This window comes from Protopterus annectens, chromosome 1.part0, assembly GCF_019279795.1.
Source record: "Protopterus annectens isolate FY-2018-M chromosome 1.part0, PAN1.0, whole genome shotgun sequence".
NCBI lineage: Eukaryota > Metazoa > Chordata > Ceratodontiformes > Protopteridae > Protopterus > Protopterus annectens.
In genome coordinates, this window is record NC_056725.1 from 417,037,753 (window position 1) to 417,063,366 (window position 25,614).

Consider the following 25,614-nt stretch of genomic DNA (forward strand, 5'->3'; position numbering starts at 1 on the left):
CTGTGTACATGAGGCAATTGCTGCATTGTCCCAAGATGCCCAGATTCATCAGGTGGACAGGAGAGAACACCGGGAGCTGACCTTTAGACATGCCTGAATATGTGCTTATTTATTAAGTACTAAAGACTGTTTCCTCTAGACAAGTGAGGAAAGTTGAGTACTGTAGTAATTTGTAACTTATTTAGTGCTTACAGTGAGTTCTGAACAAGTGCTGAGCTCAAAGAAACAGATTTGAGTGCTAAAACTAAAAAGCTGGCTAGTTGCAAGGGAAAATTTGAAGAGCAGACTTTATGGCCCCAGGAATAGTTTAACCCTAGTTAAGTGTGGGGGGGGGGGGCTCAGGAGCTCACAAACAGTCCTGGACATAGCAAGTCCGTATCTGGACAAGACCTGCCACAGGAAAGGGGGGAAAAGCATGCTTAGAATTTTTTTTTCAGTAAAAGTGGAAAATGGAGAAAGCTGGAACAGAAGTTAATTCAACGTTAAGAATCTGAGTGGGTTGGCCTTCACAAATGATCCTCCATTGCACAAAGGTGCAAATTTCAATATTACTCTGTATTCACTTAAAAAGTAGTAGAACACAAGGTTTTCACATCAACGTGCATTTTCTGAAAAATAAGAAGTATGAAACTCTACTGTCTGACATTGACTGACTGTAATCCTCAGTGATTTACCAAAGTATTTTTATTGGAGACTAGGCAAAATATAATGCACAAGTCAGTTTTGCACAGATGTTCATCGTGCATACAGCTGCAGTCATTACAGATGGGTTCTCCTGCTGTCAAGCGGGTCCTCGGTCGGCCGAATTCCAAAGTCTATGTCCGGCGTCGGTTGTAGTCGCTTCTTCCCTGACGTCAGTGCGACAGGGGTATAAAAGAACCAGCCGACGCCATTTTCTTCAGTCTTTTTTGCCGCGCGGTGCCCGAAGCAGAAGCAGTTCGCAAGTGCAGGTCGGCTAGCTCCTGAAATTACGAAAATTTTGAAACCAAAGTCTTCTTTAAAGCTAAGTACCCCGTTGGGGAAACTTTTCTTGCCTCAGACCGATGTCAGACAAAGTTAACAATTGTATTTCTTGTGGGAGGCAAATACCGCATAAGGATTTCCATTCCCTCTGTATACCTTGTTTAGGCCCAGACCATGACGTCTTGGGCTGTCGCTTTTGTGCTACTTTCAATAAATGCACTATTAAGCGTCGGGCGGAGTTCGCCCAGCACTACTTTGGGAAAGCTTTTAACTATATAATGTCGTCGGAGACTCCGACTCCTGTTTTGTCCAAAAAACGCAAGGACAAGGACCGACACACGAGATCCGCGGCCTCCACCGACACCACGCCAAAACCGACTACACGTGGTCCGGTTCTCAGCGAGGCGCCTACGCAGCCCCTGTCTACCGACGACGCTTCTCTGGCGGTGTCCTCTGTAACCGAGGCCGCAGGTTCGTCGGCCCACACCCCGACTACAGATACCAAAGCCACTGTTAGTGTTGAGCCTCATAATGTGGACAGGTCTACCTCCACCCATGGTGTCTTCAGGCCTTCCTCTTCCTTTTCCATCAAGGCCTTTACTAAGTCTAAATCAGCCATGCATTTCCAAGAGACCTGCTGCACAGGGCCCATCTCCAGGTCCCATGCCTAAAAAGCAGATGCTTAAAATGGCTGAGGATTTAATTACTCTTATCAGGGGTTCCCAACCCCCACTGGACAAAAGACCCAGAGTGGATGAAGAATCACCCTCTTCTGATCAGGGCTCCATTATTTCAGAGCATTCTGATGAGGAGGAACATTCTTACTCCCCTTTTGAAGACTCCGATGCAGAGGAGTCCATTCTTTCTGTATCCCCCCCAGAGGATTACTCATTCGGGGAAACCTTGCATACCTTGAGGGAACACTTCCACTGGGAAGTTGAAGATTATTCAGATTCCAAGAAAAGGCTTAGGGAATTTCTTTTGCTACCTCAGCACAGGCCTCTGACGATACCTCCTGTCTTGGACATACTTGATGATGTTTACTCGGAGGCCTGCCTCAATCCGGATTCCCTGCCTCCAGCCCCAGTCAAGCCTGATAGGTACTACAGAGTTCCTAACTCACACCAATTTCTTTACAAAAGCCATACTGCTGACCCTGAAACCATTTCTCAGGACCCCAAGGGAATGAAGGCCTCTACTGCTAAAAATCCATTACCTTCCAAGAGAGATTCTAGATCCTTAGAAAGGTGGGGAAAAAAGGTATATACCTCGGCTACCCTAGCCATGAGGGCTTTAAACTGTCAGTTCCATATGCCTAAATATCAACAGTTTCTGTTATCACAATTGAAAAGTAAAATGTCACAACCTGAACAACCAGATTTGAAGGAGTTGCAGGATATGATGCATAGTGCAGAACAAGTGGGTAAGCACACCTTACAATGTGGTTATGATGCTCTAGAGGCCTCAAGTAGAGCTGCTGTTACAGGATCAGTCATACGTAGACATGCCTGGCTTAGGGAACAAACCTTGCCTGATCATGTCAAAGCTAAATTACTAGATGCTCCTCTACAAAAGGATGTATTATTTGGTGCTAATGCTGAGGAGGTATTAAGGAAAATGGAAGAAGAAGCTAAATCTATGCAAACTGTCTACAGGTACAACCACCACATTTTAGTAGAAATTGGCCTTCAAAAAATTGGTCCTTTCCAGCCACGGACAGACCCCAAAGAGGTAGATACAGGCGCCCAAGGGGCAGAGGACAATCTCAAGGATCGTATAGAGGCAGACAATGGCAAACTCCAACACCAAGAGGTGGCGAAGATAGTTCACAGCAATACAGGAAGCAAACCCAATGACTTCCCCCTTTGCATGCCAAGCAAGGCTCAAATGGCAGCACCCTTAGGAGGAAAGCTGGCATTATTTTCAAAAAATTGCCATATTGTCACAAAAGACAAATGGATCCTGGACATTATAAACAGAGGCTACAGATTTTATTTTCACACCCTTCCAAAAATGAGAGGCATGCCGAACCTGCCACACAAAGGGCAGAGGCTCAAATACAAATTTCAAAGCTCATGGGCATGAAAGCTATTCAAGAGGTACCTACTCACGAACAAGGTCAATGTTTTTATTCCAGACTATTCCTGGTGCCAAGGAAGGGAACAGATCGGAGACCCATTTTGGACTTATCCATCCTAAACACATTTCTACTCGTACCAAAATTCAAGATGCTCACTTTACAGCAGCTTCTTCCCATGCTGGGCAAGGAGTCTTGGCTGGTATCATTGGACCTCAAGGAGGCATACCTGCATGTCCCAATCAGACAAAGCTGCAGAAGATACCTCAGATTTCTTGCAGGTTCAATCCACTATCAATTCTCTGCATTGCCCTTTGGCTTATCTACTGCGCCCAGAGTATTCATGAAATGCCTGGCATCAGTAATTGCCTACTGCAGACTTCAAGGGATACAAATATACCCTTATTTGGACGACTGCCTGATCCAAGCGGACAGCAAACACATACTTCTGGAACATCTGGCTTATGTAACACGGTTATTGAATTCTCTGGGATACACAGTCAACAAAGAGAAATCCAGGCTAATGCCATATCAGAAAATAAATTTCCTGGGCGCCAACTTGGACACAAACACCCAGATGGCCAATCTTATGCCAGAGAAGCAGGGGCAACTAACTCAATACTTCAAGACACTAGCAAATTGCACCAGGCTTACTGCAAGGAAAATCCTGCAGGCTCTGGGATTCATGGCATCTTGTATTCTACTCATCCCATGTGCAAAGTTGCATATGAGGAAACTTCAATGGTACCTAAAAAACCTATGGTCTCAACACAGCCACAGTTTGGAAACAATAATACCACTAATTCCATGTTTGCAAAAGGAATTTCTATGGTGGGCTCAAGCATGCCAAACAAACACAGGTCTACCATTCTGCAAGCCTCAAGCAAATCAAGTCATCACAACAGACGCCTCAGACTACGCCTGGGGGGCGCACATGACAGACCGGTGCATTCAGGGCAAATGGTCCCAAAAGGAAAAGCACCTTCACATCAATCAAAAGGAGATGCTAGCAGTAATAAATGCTATTATAGCTTTCAAAGACCTTCTGCATCCAGGTCAACTATTGATAAAGACAGACAACACCACAGTAATGTGGTACATAAACAAGGAGGAACACATTCATACCCCCTATGCAGGCTGGCCATGTCACTTTGGAACATGGCTCTGGAGTTGCACATCGAGCTTCAAGCACAGTACTTGCCAGGCATGGAAAACACGCTGGCAGACAACCTAAGCAGAAATATGACAGATCCACACGAATGGAAGTTGCATCCTCAAGTTTTTGCAGAGATAATCCAAGCATGGGGAAGGCCAGACATAGATCTCTTTGCCTCCCACAAAAATCATCAATTAACAAAATTCTGCTCAAGGACATTTCATCCAACGGCCTGGAGAGTGGACGCTCTGTCTTTCAGTTGGACAGCACTGACGGTTTACGCCTTCCCACCTCTTCCTCTACTGCCCAAAGTGCTTTTAAAAGCAAGATCAGACAGACCAAAGATGATTCTGATTGCTCCAGACTGGCCAAGACAACACTGGTACCTGCTCCTGTGGAGCCTGACGCATTCACCTCCATGGACCCTACCTCTAATGCCTCTTCTTCTGACTCAGCACAGCTACAAAAGTCTTCACGGTCAGCTGAAAACACTCAATATGCCGCATGGAAGATTCCTTAACATCACAACAGACCCTTCTCTCCAAGGAGGTGCAGGATGTCATTTTGGAGGCCAGAAGGCCGTCTACTAGAAAAGCTTACTCCGCAAAATGGAAACGGTTTTGTGCTTGGAATGAGAAAAAGGGCCAGGATCCTGGAAAACTGAATTTGCCTCAGATATTACAGTATCTAGCTGAGCTGCTAAGCAGTGGACTTTCATTCTCCTCCATCAAAATCCATGCATCAGCCATTTCTGCGGAATACAACACTGATCCACCTTTATTTTCTCACCCACTTTTAAGACAGTTCCTCAGAGGGGCTAAGACTATAAGACCTCCAAGGAAACAACCAATTCCTGCTTGGGATCTTAATTACATTCTAGAAAAGTTAACCTTGCCTCCTTTTGAGCCAGCTGCCTCAGCAGATTTGCAATATTTGTCCTGGAAAACAGCTTTCCTTCTGGCTATTACCTCAGCTCGTAGGGTCTCGGAACTACAAGCCCTCATGGCTGTGCAGCCCTTTATCATCTTCCATCAGGACAGAGTTTCCCTATGAACCAACCCGTCATTTATGCCTAAGGTGGTATCCAGGGTAGCTTTAAATCAGGCCATACACTTACCTACCTTTTACCCTAACCCTCAAAACAAAGGGGAAAGGCTGCTACATTCCTTGGACATTACAGACAGCTGTGTTACTGTTTGGACAGAACAAAGCCTTTCAGAAAATCAGAACAACTCTTTGTGTCCTATGCTGCAGGAGCTCAAGGGAAGCCAATTTCCAAACAGACAATTTCAAAATGGATAGGCCTCTGCATACGTTTTTGTTACTCTTTTCATGGTAAATCTGTACCTGCAGGCATCAGACCCCACTCCACAAGGGCCACAGCTACCTTTGCAGCCTTCCTCAGAGGAGTTCCTACCAAAGATATTTTGGAAGCAGCCACTTGGAGTTCTGTGCATACCTTCACTAAACAATACCACCTACCTTTATACTCCAAAACTAGAGCAGGCTTTGCCACTGCAGTTTTGCAGGGCATTCTGGTTCCTCCCAGTTCCACCTAGTGCCTACCACCCCTTGCGTAGCTTTGGGATTCTACCCATCTGTAATGACTGCAGCTGTATGCACGATGAACATAGTACAGTTTTGTACCTACCATAAATGTAGATGTTCGAGTGCTAATACAGCTGCAGTCCATGTTTACCTCCCTCCTTCCCCTCTTGGGACAGGCCTAGTGGCTACACCTCCTCATACAACCTGTTTGGGGTTATTCTTTTATGATGCATTTGCTTGCAGCTACTGTTTTTTGACTATTTTGCATTGCATTATATATATATGTACATATATCTAAAATTAGGTATTGCCTTCCTTCTGGGGGCACCTGACATCTGGGGCAAGAAAGACTGAAGAAAATGGCGTCGGCTGGTTCTTTTATACCCCTGTCGCACTAACGTCAGGGAAGAAGCAACTACAACCGACTCCGGACCTAGACTTTGGAATTCGGCTGACCGAGGACCCGCCTGACGGCAGGAGAACCCATCTGTAATGACTGCAGCTGTATTAGCACTCGAACATCTACATTTATGGTAGGTACAAAACTGTACTTTTTGAGGTGCGAGTCTAATGTACTCTTCTTGAAGATTGGCAGGATGCAATTTGTAACAGACATATGTATGATGTGTGTGTGTGTCCTCTCCCCTGAATTATCAAGGCTTTGAACATATACTGGTCCTCAGCCTTGTTTGCGGACCCTGGATGCAAGAAATAGTACTGTTGTGTCTGCTGCCCTGGGAACTTGCATTTTATCTGTTGTCTTTTCACTGCATGAGTGGATGTCACCTTGTGGTGGCAAATGTCATCCCAGGCTCTGTCCCTTTAGAAGTGTGGTTATAGATTGTGGTAGTCAGGATTGTAGATTTAATGTGACTGGTCTTTGGACCCAATTTGAGAATGGTCTGTCTTATCCTGTGTTGGGATGTGTGCCTCAAGACCCTGAAGATGGTGTATGTTTGTTTGGTCAGCGCTTATGATGCATGTTCATGGATGCACTATTGAGGATTTTAGTCTGAAGCTTACTGCACTTCCAGTATAGGCCTGTTACCACAGTACTTTGACTTTCTCATGTCCCAGTACTGGTTCACAGTCTCCCAGTGTTTGATGTCATTTTGTTACATACTTGCCCTTATGCCTTTAGGTAGTGAGGGATGTGGTATTCACTCAATTCTCTGATCTTTTAAGTATTCAGAGGATCTCAATGCCACTGTTTTAGAGATGGGTAGGGAATAAGTTCATCTCCTGCGTTTTTTTAGAGAAGCCCTGAAGCTGATGAGGACCAATGAAGATTTTTTCTCACCTCTATCCCTCTCTACTGAGGGATTCCCAGCTTTTTTTTTTCTGAGTAAAAAGTCTTGAGATGCCTTAGGTGATCCCTCTAGTGGATCCTTTCTTTTGCAATGCTGTCAGAACAATTTAGAGGCAGTCTGATTCTGCTCCATCAGACCTAAAAAAAAAACGTAAAAAAAAAAAACAAATATGGTCACTACCATTCACACGTTTCCACCTGAGTGAGCAGATCATTTCACTAGATTTCAGGTGTATGTAAAAATTCCATGATGCTACTGTTGGGGTCAAATGATGCTTTACTTGCACAGGATGGTCCTGCTAAAGCAGAGCTCAGAACAGTTTCTTGTATGCCCAGCTTTTAGTGCAAGTGCTTTACAGCCAGCCCATCCCAGACTGTGCTGATGACCTTTTGTGGAAGAAGTATGGTGTCTGATGTCTCTTGCCTATTCTGCCCCTTGGACTTTTTTCAACAGGCTACCTTCAAAAGAGGAGGCAGCCCCTTTGGCAACTGAAGAAGGTCATCAGGCATCATATAATCTTGGGTATGGCAGTCATTTAATGAATAGCAGTTAGCTGTCTTGTCCCTGCATAGTTTAAGGAGTGGGTAAATCTTGTAACTCTAGCTAAAAATAAAAGTAGTAATTTCTTATTGGATTATGTCTGGGTGCTTTAAAAAAAAAGTAAAGGCTAAAAAATAGGGGAAGTATTCTGAATAAGTCCAAGGAAGCTGAATTACAGATGGACAAAATGGCTAAATCCCAAACTGCCAAAACCTGCTGTTACTTTGCTCAAGTAAATGGAAATGAGCTGCACGTGTGAAAGGTTTGATGAGATGTACACTGTGACATTTGTATTTAGTGGGGTGGTATAAATTTATATAATATCTAATGAACACAAAAACAATTGTAGACCGGAAAACCAGTAGCTGAATTCTGTACACAAAAAAAAAAATACTAAATTATTTATTTTTATTTATTTATTTTACATTTGTTGACTGGGCTAGTTTAACTGGATATATGTCCATTTTCAGTAGCGGCCCGGGGAGATAAGTTCCATGAAAACAAAAACAAAATCGTATATACAAAAATGAATATATACACTTTTGGCTCATACAAGTTTTATTTAATCTTTTTTTTTTTTTTTGTGTACAGCATTTGGCTGCTGGGTTTCCGATCTACAGTTGGTTTTGTGTCCATTATAGGTTTTGTTCAAGTATTATAATAGCTAGTGAGTAAAATAAAAAATGGAAGAAATTGAGAGCATACTTGCTCATCATTCACATGAATTGACTGTATTGCAGAATACAGAACTTAAAGAAAATCTCAGTGTTACAGGTATTACAAGAAGACTTGAAAGAAATGCATGGGGACCTAGAGGATAGATCCACATGTGTAAACATCTGCTTCTCCACATACTTGAGAAAATCAACAGAAATAATTGTTTTCAGTGTATAAAAGGGCAATTATATAAATAAGCAAAGATTCCAGTTCCTGGCAAACAGACTGAGATCCCAGATTATATGTACAAGGATATATAACCAAAAAACAGCTTGGATGATTACTAATGAAAAATGCAAATGTATCAACAAATAGAACCAATTTGTTCTAATTGTGTACGAGATGAAGAAAGAATACTGAAGGTGGGTGACTTTAGAGTATTTGCAGATGGTTATTGTGCCCACACATGGAGTAAAAGGAATAAATATGTGCCAGCTATGAAACACTGTACTGAAAATGGTCTGTGTTTTAAATTACTTTATCTCAATAGCGTCAACGTTTTCTTCTCTAATGGAGCTGAAAGATTTTTGGAGTATGAAGCAGCAAAGGAAGAAATAAAGTTCATCCAGAAATTCAAAGGTCTGAAAGAGGCAGAAAGTACTTCTCAAAGGAGAGCTGTATTTGAAAGATCATCTGTACCTTTTTCACTAGGTACACTACATTTTCTTGCTTTTTAAGTTTAGATATAATTTGGTTGTTTTTGGTACTGCAAGTTGAATCAGAAGTACTCCGGTCTGTATACTTTTTTAAGTTACCTTTGGTTGTCAAAAAAATGAAGTAGTTTCTCAGAATAATTACGATGATACTGGATCTTCACAGTCATTTAGAAAGCGGGCATATTGTGTAAATCTTCCTTGTAGAGATGAACATTTTTAATGTGTTAAGTATGCTTTGTAGAAGTTGCCTGTTCTTTTCCTTTTCTTCACTTGGGATAGTTGAATCATATTTGCTGGGCTCTTCTTCATAGGTTCATAGGTTCATAGGTTCATACTAGGCTATCTGCCCGAGGGCATTTACAAGCCTAGCCCATCGTTTTGTGGCTTAGGCCACCCCTTTAGTATGGGGAACTATACCCATTATTTTTCTGTGCCTCTGTCGAGCAGTGACACTGAGGTAATCCCTGGGGTATATCTGCGATCTCCCATCCATTGGTCAAGATTTCTCTTGAACAAGGCCAGCGAGGTGCTCTGCCTCACATGTACCGGGATTTTGTTCCACAGCATAGGGAGTCTTTGGGTGATGAATCTATCCCTCCAGCACGTCCTATTAATAGCCGTGTCAAGGTTTAAGTCTCCGCCCTTGTGGCTCTGATGGATCTAGATTTTTGAGGTGAAGCATATTCATCAAATCTGGGTTTGACATGGCCTTGTATGTTAGGCAAAGGTCACCTCTGAGCAAGCGGTGGCGACTGAATAGAGCTGGAGTTCTTTCAGTCGGGCAGCATAGGACAGATTTTGAGACCCTTTATCCTTTTGGTGAGGAACTTTTGTGGCCTCTCCAGCTGCTGCAAGTGTCGGGTCAGATACATTCGAATGGGGCATTGTACTCAATCATTGGTCTGATGAGTGATGAGTAAAGGGAGACTATGACCTCCCTTGATCTAGATGAGAATCCCTTCATGATAAGGTGGGCAATGTAGAAGGTCTTCCTAACTACTTTAGCTACATGGGTGTCGAATGACAGACTACTATCAACCTGGGTCCCCAGGTCCCTGATAACTTCTTCTGTGCTCAGTGGATTGCCCCTATTTGGTAGCTAGGGTAACCTTGTTTTTCCCGAAGGGTATGACTATGCATTTTTGGCATTTAACTTTAGGCCGTGGCTCTGGCACCAGTTATCCGCTTCTGTGAGACCCTTCTGAAGGATATCTGTGTCAGATGTGTTTTCTACTATGGCCCAGTTTGCAGTCATCTGCAAACTTTGTCAGCCATAACCCTCCTGTGTTTGCTTGTACTGGAAAAGTAGATGCCAAACAAGAGTGGGCCCAGGACTGAGCCCTGTGGGACACCACTTGTGACAGGCTTTGAGTCTGACATGGCGCCAGCAGCTCTGACCCTGTGGGTTCTGTCACTCAGCCAGTTTGCAACCCATCTTGTGATGTATGGGTTGACATTTAAGCTGATGAGTTTTTCAATGATACCCGAATGGGGTATTGTATCGAAGGCCTTAGCCAGATCGAGGTAGGCTGTATGGACTGCCTTTCCTCATCAATGGCTTTGGTGACTGTTTGAAAAAGTCAACCAAGTTTAAAAGGCATGATCTGCCTTTGACAAAGCCAAACTGGGTTGGATCCAAAGTCTGCAAATTCCTATGTCTTTATTTATGAGGTCCATTATGATCCTCTCCATGGCTTTGCAGATAAGGCTTGTCAAGCTAATGGGCGGTAATTTCCAGGGTCGGTGGAGGCACCGCCTTTGTGAAGTGGTACCACAGTTGCAGTGCGCCACTCCTGTGCGTATCCAGAGGTAAGACTTTGATTAAACAGCTGTCCTAGCTGTGGGTTTAATTCCTCATTGAGTTCATGGAGCACACAGCCGGGGACACCATCAGGTCCCATGGATGCTGTGTTTTTGCTTTGGAGAGAGCAGTTCTCACTTGGGCGCTGGAGATGTTTGGGGGCTGCAATCGTTTGGTATAGATATCTCTCCTTTTGGGGAGAAGTTTGCACTGAACCTGTCAGCCAGTATGTTGGCAATGTCTGTAGGATCAGTAATCTTCACATCATTTTGAACTAGCTCTGAGCATATCTGGGAGTTTCCTCCCAGGTTTCTAACATAGCTAAAGAAGGCCTTATGATTGTCTTTTGAGTCTTTAGCTATTTTTCTCTCGAAATTTGCTTTGGATGATTTTATGAGAGCTCTTAGTTTTTACTTATAGTGATCAAGGGTGTCTTACCTTTTAAGGATTTTGCTCTATCTTGTAGTAGCTTCCTCCTTTTGTTGTAGAGTTTGTTTATGGCTGGGGTCCACCAGACTGGATGCTTGCCTTTGGTACAAAGAGTCTTTGTTTTGCTTGGGATTGCCTTATCCATGCAGTCCTGCAGGTGCTGGTAGAAGGCATTTGTAAGTGATTCAGCGGCTTGAGTACTGTTTTCCCGCTCGGGGCCTTAAAGGAGACCACACTAGTCTTTAGAAGTGTGAAGTCGGCTTTTGAGAAGTTCTTTACTGTGGTCTTTTTATTTCAGGTGGGGTGGGATGAGGACCTCCAGCGAGATTAGTTTGTGGTCTGATCTCACCAGTGAGGGTACACCTCCGGTGTTGAACATTGTGCTCCCATGTTCGTGATGATGAGATCAAGTATGTTATCTCCTCTTGTGGGGATGGTGACTAGTTGTTCCATGGCATTTGAGTTTATGAATTCCAGGAACTTTTGGGCTAGGGTGTTTGGGCTTGAGTAGTGTTCCCAGTCTATATTAGGGTAATTGAAGTCACCTAGTATGATGGTGTTTGGTGATACATTTATCCCCTCTAGTGTTTTCAGGAAGGCCATGTGAGGTTCCTGAGTTTGTGAGGGTGGCCTGTAACATGCTACAATTTGCAGAGCAGTCTTGCCTATGGTTAATTGCACCTGGATGGTCTCCGATGCATCGTCGTTGCCACCAGTCTTGAGGTGTGGGTGTCCTTGATGAATATGGATACCCCTCCTTTCTTGGTATTGTCCAGATTTTGGGGCGAACGCATGATATGAGGTAAAACCTGATAGCGCCGGGTGCTCTCAGGAGCCTTGAACCAGGTTTCTGTCACAGCACAGACATCGATGTTCTCCATACTGAGAAGGGCCTCGAAAGGTGCATTTTGAGATTTAGACTTCTGGCATTGAGCAGCATTACCCTTAGTTTTTCCTTTTTGTGTTCTAGGGTGGTAGGTTTAGAATTTGAGCCTTGCCTAAAAAGGCACTATGGGGTGGCAAGAGCCTTTGCCAATATCCGAATCCCAGGGTGACAGGTGCAAGCCGTCCCTTGAAGCAGCGTGGCTTGTCCAGCATGTCATCCCAGGCAGACAGACACTGGATCCCCTTTGAATGACACCAGTGTTTAAGCCAATTGTTAAAGCTGATCATCTTATCTCTGTATTGTGGCATCATTCTTGGTGAAGGTAGGATACTGCTCAAGGTCAGGGTCATACCTGTCTGGGCTACATAATCAGAGAGCTCCTCAATGTCTCTTTTCATGTAGTCCAAGGAGGTACGTCTCAGGTCGTTTACACCAGCGTGGACAATGACTGAATCATATTTGTACCTGCTGTTGAGAGACCTGAGTGCTTGCGTTATGTGGCGGATTCTAGCGCCCGACAGGCAGCTTACTGTGACCTTCTCCTTACTCAGTCTGGTGAGTGGGACGTCAGTGTGTCTGACTATGGAGTCACCAATGACTAGTGTGTCTGGCATTGTGTTTGGCCTTAAGGGCTGTGACTGTTTGACACTCTGACTGTGAGGTCTATGTGTTGCAGGTGTTGTGTTCTGAGGTGGTGGTTGTTTGGGTGTCTGCTTTGGTGGCCTCTGCTGTTTTGGTAGATTTTTGATCAGAGCCTCCAGTATGTCTTTGTGTGTTTATGTGTATGATTTGAGGTTGTAATGGTAATATGTGAGACTGGGTCTATAGTGTGTGTGGTAACCTTCTCCTCCTGACTGGTCTTGCCAGTCCTATGTTGAGAGAGCTCAGCCTCCAGTTTGGCCGTGTAGTTGCATCTCTCGCATGTATTTGTGTTTTGTGGGAGGAGGAGAGGATTGTCTGTGTACATGAGGCAATTGTAACATTGCCTCAATATTCCCAGGTTCACCAGCTGAGCAGGAGAGGACACTAGCAACTGATCCCTCGACATGCTAGAAGGAATAGACAAAAAAAACTTTAAAAAAGATTCCGGGGGACGTGGGTGACCGAGAAATGGGGGGCTGCCTTTTTGGGGTACTATCTATGACAAGAGTGCCGTATCAAGGTAATAAGTACTGTAGGAGCAAGTGCTACGTTTAACAGATAGAGAATAGTCTACTTGGAGTCAAGTAGAGATGATCTTTTAATTATAGGATACGCTGATTAGATCAGTAGTATAGTTCGAGGAAGGTAGTTTTAAGGGAAAATTTGAAGAGTGGACTTTAGGTAGCCCGAATAGTTTAAACCTGCTTAACGGCTGCCCTAGTGTGCAACAGTAGCAACTCCGCTTCATCGGGCTAAATCGGCTAAAGCGTGCTTTATAGCAGGGGGCTGGAAAAGACAGGAAATGACCCAAATTGGCCAACAAACCACAAGTCACTGCCCTAAACCACTCCTCCGAGGACAAATGAAGGAGTTATGGAAATGACCCCTAGTGGCCAATAAAACTACAGTTTCAAGTCAGTAACCACCTCTCCGGGGCAGGAAGCTGCTCAATGTTAGTCACTCCCACTGATAAACACAGAGACCCTCCTTCAGCCCAAGCAAAAATGGCCTCACAGAAACTTTCAAACAGTTCAGGAACAGTCTGGTTGAGTAACCAAGGGTGAGCATTTATGTTTAATATTTGGGCTCATCTTTGCCAGGATCCTTGTATCAATGACTGGAATTGCTTGGTGCCTGCATTTTTGTCTTTATCTGCAAAAGTCTGGTATCATCCATCTGTCCAGTCCTGTAGCATTAGATTTCTTTAACAGCATCATGAACAGCCACCCTTATCCATGAAGTATACTAGGCAAGTAGTGAGTGGAAGTAGATTACAAGGTCTTTTTTCCCATATCTCACACACACATCTGTGAGCAGTTTATGGTCTTCTAGCCACCTGACGTTCATCGTGTTTCAGTGTTGCAGTCATTACACTTGGGTTATCCTGCTGGCAGGCTACCCGCAGTCAGCCTGAATTCCAAAGCCTTGGTCTGACGTCGGTTGCTGTCGCCTCTTCCCTGACGTCAGTGCGCCAGGGATATAAAAGATGCAGCCAACACCATTTTCTTCAGTCTTTCTTGCAGCGCGGTGCCCGAAGCAAAAGCAGTTCGCAAGTGCCGGTCGGCCAACTCCTGAGATTTTCAAAATTGAATTTCAGATCCGAAGTCTTCAATAAAGCTAAGTACCCCATTGGGGAACTTTTTTCTTGCTCCAGACCGATGTCAGAAAAAGTTAACAATTGTATTTCTTGTGGGAAGCAAATACCTCTCAAGGATTTTCACTCTTACTGTATTCCTTGCCTAGGCCCTGACAACGACGTTGCTAGTTGTCGGTTTTGTGCTAGATTTAACCAACGCACTATTAAGCGTCTGTATGATTTTGCTTTTCATTACTTTGGACGAAGGTTTAACTACATAATGCCGTTGGAAGAGCCGATGACCGGAGTTCATAAAAAGCACAAGGAAAAAGAAAAGGACAGGCATCAGAGGTCCAAAACCGATGATGATGCCTCTTCTAGGCCAGTCGCCGGTTCTCAGTGAGGTGCTTTCACAGCCCCTGACACCTGCTACCTCAGAGCCACAGGCCGCCTCCGACTCCCACGTGGAGACAGCTAGGCCTCTGGATACTCAAGGTATTGGGCCTTTGGAAACTAATCCCTCAGATGGGTCCGGAGCTACTGAGCAGGCATCGGCTTCTGAGGGTGTTTTCAGACCTCCACAGCTTTATATCAAGCCAACTTCAGCATCAAAGATTAAAACAGTTTTAAAGACAAGAAAACAAGTACACCATTCTGCAGGACAGACTTCCATGCCTAAGAAACAGATGCTCAAAATGGCCAAGACCTAATTACTTTGATCAGGGGGTCCCATCCCCCTCCTGATAAGAGGCCTAGGCAAGACACTGAATATGATTCCTCTGATCAGGTTTCCATTTACTCTGACTCCTCTTCAGAACAGGGATACTCTATTCCTCCCTATGAGGATTCTGATGCTGAAGAATCTATTCCTTCAGCTTCTCCTCCTGAGGATTATTCATTTGGGGAAACCCTGCATACCATGAGGGAGCATTTCCATTGGGAGAGCCAGGATTATTCCGATTCTAAGAAAAGGCTCAGAGACTTTCTTTTACTTCCTCAGCACAGACCTCTTGCTATTCCTCCTGTTCTAGACATTGTAGATGATGTCTTTTCAGAGGCCGGCCTGTCTCCCGACTCTTTACCTCCTGCACCTGTTAAGCCAGACAGATACTACAGGGTTCCAGATTCTCATAAATTTCTATATAAAAACCCTGCTTCTGACCCAGAAACTATTTCACAGGGTCCCAAAGGGGTCAAAGCTGCTACTGCAAAAAACCCTGTCCCCACAGATAGAGATTCTAGGGCACTGGACAGATGGGGGGAAAAAGTTTACACTTCTGCTACATTGGCTGTAAGGGCTTTAAATTGTCAGTTTCATATGCTTAAATCAAACTTGTAAACTGAAAAGGCAAAACAGACTACTGAAAAACAAAATAGAGAAGAAACCATACAGTAGCACAGAACGAAATGATAAAGCACTTTTCGTTTATTCCAGTAAACAAACCTCTTCAGATCAAGAAAAACAAAAAGTCACAGCTTAAATACTCTCTGGGCTAATACTTACAAAGTCATTTAACTACTTAACTACTTAAGGTGAAAGCTGACTTACAAGACACGCCCTGTACGCCTACACATTTTTTATAGACAACGCTAGCTGTACTTTTAGTCTATTTGGATTTTTAGCTTTTACTTTAAAAGCAGTTTTTAGTCTAGTTGTGTTTGCAAATAGGGCGTGTTTTGTAAGTCAGCTTTCACCTTAAGTAGTTAATTGACTTTGTAAGTATTAGCCCAGAGAGTATTTAAGCTGTGACTTTTTGTTTTTCTTGATCTGAAGAAGTTTGTTTATTGGAATAAACGAAAAGCGCTTTATCATTTCGTTCTGTGCTACTGTGTAGTTTCTTCTCTGTTTTGTTTTTCAGTCATATGCTTAAATGTCAGCAATATTTAATGTCTCTGTTAAAACAGAAAATGTTGACAAATTCTGAATGTGCTGAGAACAAGGAATTGCAGGATTTATTGCATGCACCTGAACAAGTGGGAAAACATACTTTGCAATGTGGTTATGATTCACTGGAGGCCTCTTGCAGGGCCGCTGTAACAGGCTCGGTCATTAAAAGGCATGCTTGGTTAAAAGAACAGACTCTGCCTGATCATGTTAAAGCAAAATTATTGGATGCTCCATTACAGGATGATACATTGTTTGGTGTTAAGGCAGAAGAAGTGTTGAAGAAAATGGAGGATAAGGCTAAATTTATGCAGGCAGTGAAGGATTTCTTACAGGTGCAGCCACCCAGATTTAGCAGGAACTGGCCTTCTACGAATTGGTCTTTTCCCATGTCTGAGAGACCATAAAGAGGCAGATACAGACGCCCTAGAGGCAGACAACAGCCCCAGGGCTCATACAGGCCCAAACAGTGGGGTGCTTCTACCTCCAAAAGCGGAAAAGACAAATCACAGCCATATAGGAAACAGTCCCAATGACTTCCCTCTGCCAATGCCAAGCATTTATCTTTTGGCAGCACCCTTAGGGGGAACCTAGCACTTTTTTCACAAAATTGGCACATGATTACCAGGACAAATGGATCTTAAAAATAGTCTCTCAGGGCCACAGGTTCCACTTTCACACCCTTCCAAAGTCTAAAGGTATGCCAGACCTGCCACACAATCAATGGGCAGATGCGCAAAACCAAGTTTCATCCCTCATGGACATGAGGGCTATTCAGCCAGTGCCACAAAAAGAGCAGGGACAAGGATTTTACTCAAGACTTTTCTTAGTACCAAGAAAGGACAGAGCATGGAGACCAATTCTGGTCCTGTCTATTCTAAATACTTTTCTGGACGTTCTGAAATTCAAAATGTTGACTCTGCAGCAGCTTCTGCCCATGCTGGGCAAAAAGGCTTGGCTTGTAACTTTGGACCTCAAAGAGGCATACCTGCATGTCCCAGTCAGACAATCTTGCAGAAGATACCTCAGATTCATAGATGGCTCAAAGCACTACCAATTCTCTGCACTGCCCTTTAGCTTATCTACTGCGCCCAGGGCCTTCACAAAATGCCTGGCACCAGTAATTGCATTCTGCAGACAAAAAGGAATTCAAATATATCCCTACTTAAACAACTGCCTTATTCAAGCAGAGACCAAAGACACTACTAAAGCATCTGACGTTTGTAAAAAGATTACTAATTTGCCTAGGGTACACAGTAAACGCAAAGAAATCAAAACTAGTACCCTCTCAAGAGATAATATTACTGGGTGCAAGCTTAAATACAACTGCCCAGATGGTTTATCTCACGCCAGACAAACAAAGGCATCTGACTTCTTACTTTGAAAACATGGCAACAAAGACCCAGTTATCTGCAAGAAAAATTCTGCAGGCTCTGGGCTACATGGCCTCCTGCATTCTGCTAATTCCATATGCAAGACTGCATATGAGGAAACTACAGTGGTACCTAAAAAGTGTTTGGACTCAACATTGCCACAGCCTGGATTCATTAATTTCCCTCATTCCTTGCCTACAACAGGAGTTTCGATGGTGAGCATAGGCCTGTCACCACAACAAGGGACAGCCATTCACTTTACCCACACCAGGCAAACACTAACAACAGATGCATCAGATTATGCCTGTGGGGCCCACATGGCAGGAAAATGTATTCAGGGCACATCGCCCCCAAGCCAAAGGCATCTACACATCAATCAAAAAGAGATGCTAGCTGTACAAAATTCCCTAACAGCCTTCAAGGACCTACTTCATCCAGGACAGCTGCTGATAGACGGACAACGCCACAGTCATGTGGTACATAAACAAGCAGGGGGGCACACATTCCTACCCCCTCTGCAGACAAGCCATGATTTTGTGGAACACAGCATTGACTTACCAAGTACACCTGCAAGCACAATTCCTGCCAGGAAGAACAAATGCTCTGGCAGACGAACTAAGCAGTAACCTCATGGACCCTCACGAGTGGAAACTAGATCCACAAATCTTCAGCATGATAAGGAAATGGGGACGCCCAGATATAGATCTTTTTGCCTCCCCTCACAACTGCCAACTTCAGAGATTCTGCACAAGGACTTATCACAAACAAGCATGGAAAGTGGATGCTGTGTCATTCAGCTGGAACAACCTTACAGTATATGCCTTTCCTCCACTGCCTCTCCTCCCCAAGGTACTCCTAAAGGTCAGACAAGAGAAGCCACAAATGATACTGATTGCCCCGGATTGGCCATGCCAACACTGGTACCCAATCCTAAGGAGCTTGTCCCAAGTACCAGCCTGGACATTGCCTCAAATTCCTCATTTACTGACCCAACAAATCAATCAGATCCTGCACAGCCAACTTGGAACTCTAAATCTAGCTGCATGGAGGATACTGTAACAATTCAGAATACACCTCTCTCTAAAGCGGTTATGGATGTCATTTTGGAGGCCAGGAGGCCCAGCACCAGAAAATCTTATGCAGAAAAATGGAAGAGATTCTGTGCTTGGAACCAGGCACAAGGAATTGACATGCTTGTTCCAAATATTCCTCAGATTTTACAATATCTAACTGAGATGCTGGGCAAAGGCCTATCCTTCTCATCAGTTAAGATCCATGCCTCTGCCATTTCAGCTCATTGCAATACAGACCCACCTATTTTTTTCATATCCATTGCTTAGGCAGTTCCTCAGGGGGGGGCAAAAACATAAGACCTCCAAGGAGAGCACCAATACCTGCATGGGACCTCAATTTTGTCTTGGAAAAACTCACAATGCCTCCTTTTGAGCCAGCCAATACAGCTGACATAAAATTCTTATCATGGAAAACAGCTCTACTCCTAGCAATAACTTCAGCAAGAAGAGTCTCAGAGTTACAGACATTAATGGCTGTGGAACCTTTTATTATCTTCCATCTGGACAGGGTTTCTCTAAGGACAAACCCAACATTTATGCCTAAGGTAGTCTCCAGTGTGGCTCTTAACCAAACCATTAATTTGCCTACTTTTTACCCAAACCCGCAGAATAAAGGGGAGAGACTTCTGCATTCTTTGGACATACACAGACAGCTACATTTCTACTTGGACAAAACTAAAACTTTCAGAAAGACTGAGCAACTTTTAGTGGCATATGCTGCAGGATCACAAGGAAAGGCTATCTCAAAGCAGACTATTTCAAAATGGATAGGACACTGCATTCGTTTCTGCTATTCACAACATGGTAAATCAGTGCCTTAGGGCATTAGACCACATTCTACCAGGGCAGCAGCCTTCCTCAGAGGAGTACCAACCAAGGATATTTTGGAGGTTGCAACTTGGACTTCAGTGCACACTTTTACTAAGCACTACCACTTGCTTCTTTACTCTAAATCCAGAGCAGACTTTGCCACTGCAGTCTTGCAGGGCCTTATAGCTACTCCTAATTCTATTTAGACCCAGCCACCCAACCTCAGCTTTGGGATTCAACCCAAGTGTAATGACTGCAACAGTGAAACACGATGAACGTTGTACAGTTGTGTATAACACAACTTAGTAAAAAATAATCCAGAAAACGACTCAGCCAGTAAATCCAATAGATTTATTTTCTTAACAGACTTCTCTTCTCCAGCGCCTCAGCATAAGCCTTTAACAGAGTATAACAAGAACTATTTCTCATTCCATTTTAATAATAAAAACAGTTCCAATTAAACAATTAAAAAAGCAATTAAAGCAACCATTTCCAATCCAGTTCTCTATTTTAACCCCTTAGGGTATAAAGTATAAAACTTTAAAATAAATAATGCTTCTTTGCATTGTAATTTATTTTTAATACATGTGCCTTTTTCACAGTGTACTTTTTCTAAAATTGTGCCTACTAATTTATTTCCATCACTATTATGATACTTTTTAAAATGTAAGCCTAATGGGCTTTCCATCTTTTCATTTTTTCATTTTTAATATTTCTTAGATGTTCTAAAAATCTAACACAAAAACTTATTTTAGATTCACCTATATAAAATAAATTGCACATTTAAGCACATAAACAATACCTTCTGTGTTACAACTATAACTATCATTCACACTAAATTACTTTCCATTTATTTGATCAAAAAAATTTACTGGTTGGTTACATATACTGCAATGTCCACATGCTTTAAAACCACAATCAGATACACATTTGGTTAGTTTTACAATAGGAAAAATGAAATAAGCATGTACTAACATATCCTTAATACTTTTTCCATGCTTATATGACACCATAGGTCTTTGGGGTATCAATTCTCTTAAAGAAGGATCTTGTGTCAAATATTTCCAATAGAACATAATTATTTTAACTAATTCATCTGTATACACTCCATAAGTCGTCACAAAAAATATATTTTCCACTTGTTTATTATGTATATTTTTATCTGATCTACCTTGATACATTATTTGCTTATTTGATTTTTTAATAACAAATTTTTCTTAGCTTGTTCTACATCTTCTGCACTATAGCCTCTTTTAATAAATCTACTACAAGTTTGTTCAATTTCTAATTCTTTTTGTTGCCTATCACTGGTCAATCTTGTAATACGTAATAATTCATTGTAGGGAAGTGCTGATATCAAGTGTGGTGGATGACAGCTTGTCCCATGAATAAAGTTAACACCCTCAAATTTATGATGGACTGATGTCACCACTTCATTGTTTTTTACTAACAGATTCGCATCTAAAAATGTTACTTCATCTCCCCACTGTGCTAAATCAAACTTTATACCAAAATTATTACAGTCTAAATCCTGAATAAATTTAGCTGCACTGGAACTGCCCCCTTCACACAGAAAAATCAAATCATCTATATAACGATAGTATTTTATCACATAATTTCGAAAGAAACACATCCTATATAGGAATTCTATTTCAAAGTGACCCATGAATAGATTTGCATATGTAGGAGCAAACACTGCTCCCATCGCTGTTCCCTTTATTTGTTGGTATAGGACATTGTTAAATTCAAAATAATAATTTTGAAGACAGAACTGTATTAAATCAATTATATAATAGGTAAGTGGTGTATCACCTAGGTGAAACTTTAAAGCTTTAATACCTAGTTCCTGTACAATATTCGTGTACAAATTTTTAACATCTAATACTATCCAGTATCTATTTTCATTCCACTGTATTCTATCTACTTTTTCAAGAAAATCAAAAGTGTCTGTAATGTACGATGATAACTTCACAACCTTAGGTAAAAGTAATTCATGTAGTACAATTCCTATGTTGTGAAGAAAGTTGTTACATGCAGACACTATTGGGCGACCCGGAGGGTTACATCTATTTTTATGTAACTTAGGTAGACAATAAAATTTAGCCATAGTACATTTATCTGTGGAAAATTTCTTCTCAATGTCCCTCTTAGTGAAGTAACCCAGCCTATGCCCTTTGCCTATTAATTCATTATATGCCAACAAAGCTGTATCATAATCTTTCCTTACTACAGTTTTATATATTTCATCATTATTTAAATTACCCATACACATCTTATAATACTGATCTGCTGTCGTAACTACTAGCTTATTACCTTTATCTGAGGGCTTGAAAACAATGTCATTCCTATGTTTCATTTTTTCAATGCCTCCCATTCATTCTTAGTCAAGTTATAAGAAATTTTTCTTGTTTAAAAATATCTTGCATAGAATAATTTATTACACTAGAAAAATATTTTACTGTTTTGTTATTAAAAGGAGGTATATAGCTACTTTTAATACTGATATTATCAGTTGGCAACAAGCAATAGGCATTCATAGTTTCATCATTTTCAAATGAAGAATCACAAGAAAAAAATTCCATAGAAGTTGTGTCATTTAAAGAATCATGCATATCAAAAGAATTCATTGCTTCTACATTATTTTCTTTATGCCTTGAAAAAAAACACAATAAATGTAGTTTCCTTACTAACTTGAAAATATCTATTTTAAATGAGTATATATTAGAAATAACAGTAGGAATAAATTTAATACCACGATTTAACACTGCTATTTCAGTGTCTGTAAAAAGACTACCAGTTAAATTGAAAACATACTGTTCACCTGACTCACAATCAGTATTATAAACTTCAGAAAAATTAGTACCATCTTTTTCTTTTCCCCTGTTGGTTCTATTGTTGTTGTCTACCCCACGTCGTATCCGTTTGTCCCCTTTTCCGACCTCTCTCACTTGTATTGGGTCTATTGTGAAAATGTTCATGCATATATTCACTTTTTTGGGGTGGGGGAAGTGAAGGAAAGTCTACATTTTCATCTGACCATTCTTCTGAAGCTTCAGTTGCCTCTGACGAAGCAAACGAGACACCATGTTTTTTCTTTACTGCTGTCTTGCCAAAAGACCTGCCCATGGTTTTCTGATAGTTTTTATTAGAGAATGCTGTCTCATTAGCATATTCTCTTAAGTCTCTCTGTAATTTGCGTATTTTCCTGTCAATCAACGCTTCTGTTTTACTTAGAACTTTTTCATTTAAGTCTTTTAACACCTTCAATCCTAAGGACCATCAGAGAATTGCACAGACTTGCACAAAGTTTAGTAATGTCACTTTTAATCTGTTTTTGTTTTAACATATCCCTTTCAACTAGAATGGCCACCCATTCTGTTGTACAGCGATGTGCTGCCATCGCCCATCTTTTAGCAAATTGCATATCTTCTGCATTTTTCTCATCAAACGATGTAGAAGGATTTTTATATGGTCTTAGTCCATTTGGGCTAATAATGTTGTAGTGCGTTACATTCTCTCTAAACAGTAAACTTTCAAGTCTCTTTACTGTACCTTGTAATTCAGCAGAAATAGCTGTATTATAATTATGTCCTATAGTGGAAAAAGGATTAATTGTTTGTTTTTGACATCCATCCATCAGCAGTTTGTCCCAAAACTTTTGCGACTCTCCCAACTGGGATGTAGGATTTACACCTCTTTCAGGCAAACGTTCTCCCACCTGTAAAATACTTTGCTCAAATGTTCTTTGAGTAGTTTCTCCCAGATCTTCTCGAAAAATTCTGGGAGTTTGGAAAGAAGGGTCACTGGCCATATGAAAAGTATATATAACACCACACAGTAAAAAATAATCCAGAAAACGACTCAGCCAGTAAATCCAATAGATTTATTTTCTTAACAGACTTCTCTTCTCCAGCGCCTCAGCATAAGCCTTTAACAGAGTATAACAAGAACTATTTCTCATTCCATTTTATAATAAAAACAGTTCCAATTAAACAATTAAAAAAGCAATTAAAGCAACCATTTCCAATCCAGTTCTCTATTTAACCCCTTAGGGTATAAAGTATCAAACTTTAAAATAAATAAAAATAGTGCCTAAGGGCATTAGACCACATTCTACCAGGGCAGCAGCCTTCCTCAGAGGAGTACCAACCAAGGATATTTTGGAGGTTGCAACTTGGACTTCAGTGCACACTTTTACTAAGCACTACCACTTGCTTCTTTACTCTAAATCCAGAGCAGACTTTGCCACTGCAGTCTTGCAGGGCCTTATAGCTACTCCTAATTCTATTTAGACCCAGCCTCCCAACCTCAGCTTTGGGATTCAACCCAAGTGTAATGACTGCAACAGTGAAACATGATGAACATAGTACAGTTGTGTACCTACCATAAATGTAGATGTTCGAGTGCATTCACTGTTGCAGTCCAGGTTACCCACCCACCATCCCCCTTTCTTTGCTGGGACTTATCTGTACTTCTCTATCCTATACAACCTATGTGGTGTATTTGCTTGTAGATGAAGGTATTGTTATTTTAGTGCGTGCTTTTATTAGCAATGATTTTTTAGCCTACCCCTTTGGGGGCACCTGACATTTGGGGCAAGAAAAACTGAAGAAAATGGCTTTGGCTGCATCTTTTATACCCCTGGCGCACTGACGTCAGGGAAGAGGCAACAGCAACCGACGCCGGACCAAGGCTTTGGAATTCAGGCTGACTGCGGGTAGCCTGCCAGCAGGATAACCCAAGTGTAATGACTGCAACAGTGAATACACTCGAACATCTACATTTATGGTAGGTACACAACTGTACTTTGCTTGTCTTTGGAATGTGGGAGGAAATTGGAGTATACAAAGGAACCCCACATAAACACAGGGAATGGAAAGATGCTACATAGAAGGCAACCTGCCCAAGTACGAAACTAGAGAACCTCCTGCTGAGACAACCATGTTATCCACTGTGCCAAATAGTATAGTTGCTACCTTGCATAATTTATTCTGCTAACAAATAAACTTTATTTTTTTTTATCGTAAACTACAGAGCGGTAGTATTCTATTCCAACATGTCATTTCCTTTTCATATATAGATGCAGGAAGACTCTTCTGTGCCTGAGCAGGAAACAAACATTAAAATTGTGGTACTGTCACCACGCTGTTGGGTCATTCCACCATTCTGTCATATGGACAATCCTGCAAAGTATTTTCCTTCCACATTTGCCAGCTACCTGCAGGAGTTTGCTGAATTTTACACTAACAGTAAGTAAATGTTTTCTGGTTGTCTTTTTTTCCCATAAATGTGTATATTTATATTGAAACATACATGCATGCCTTGGTTGAAGTATAATTCAGTGCCATCTAAACTGTACTTATAGGTATGCTGACTTTGATAAAACATTAAGACAACAGCAAACCAATACTTTTGTAACACATTTTCTACACTGCAGTTTCTGGAATGTACGACCAGTCTGGTGGCACACTGTTATAGTTAGCTTTCTAGAAACACTACATGAAATTCCCGAATGGGAATTAAAAAGTGTGTGTGTGTGTGTGTGTGTGTGTGTGTGTGTGTGTGTGTGTGTGTGTGTGTGTGTGTGTGTGTGTGTGCTTGTGTTTTGGTTGGAGCTTAAATCTAACCTGTCTAGTGTAAACTTTTAATGGTGAAAACCGTCTGCCTCAAATATGGTAGTAGGTAGTTTGTGATCACAGTTCTGAGAATTCATTGTGCAGTCTTGAAACACATGTATCCAGAGGGTGAGATCCATGCCTTGAGGTTCATCTAAACTTAAGCAAGCAAGAATTCTGTTATGATCCCACTGCTAGGCACCTACATTAAAGGCAGCTGAAGTCTGTGAATTCTAAGGCATAACATTTCTGATGCGTGTGACCTGTTGATACAGAAAAAGTTAAAATATCAGCACTGAAACTACTTTGTGCATTTCGAAAGTACTTACCTATCCAAGGAAGGTGAAAAGGAATATCTTGGCTGGGATTGCAGAAATTGTCATGGCACTGCATGTTACTTATCACTTGTCAGGCTAGATAATGCCAGTGAAGATTGGGACTTTAACTGAGATTGTCATTAGAGGCAGAGTTAGTAGCTGTGTAATGTCAGGAATTATCAACCTGAATGTTTGAAGCTGGTACTGTGGTGCAATTGTAACACATATCTGTGTAAGTTA

General features: G+C 41.9%; 1 protein-coding gene across 2 annotated transcripts in view; it reads left to right on the forward strand.

Annotated features, from left to right (window-relative positions):
• The window catches only part of CUL9 (cullin 9), a 2,881,018-nt gene that overhangs the window by 1,846,628 nt on the left and 1,008,776 nt on the right, over window positions 1-25,614 (forward strand). For both annotated transcript variants that reach the window (XM_044060287.1, XM_044060293.1), the window contains exon 26: window positions 24,523-24,691. In XM_044060287.1, the coding sequence (XP_043916222.1) occupies window positions 24,523-24,691 (169 nt within the window). The remainder of the gene's footprint in view (window positions 1-24,522; window positions 24,692-25,614) is intronic.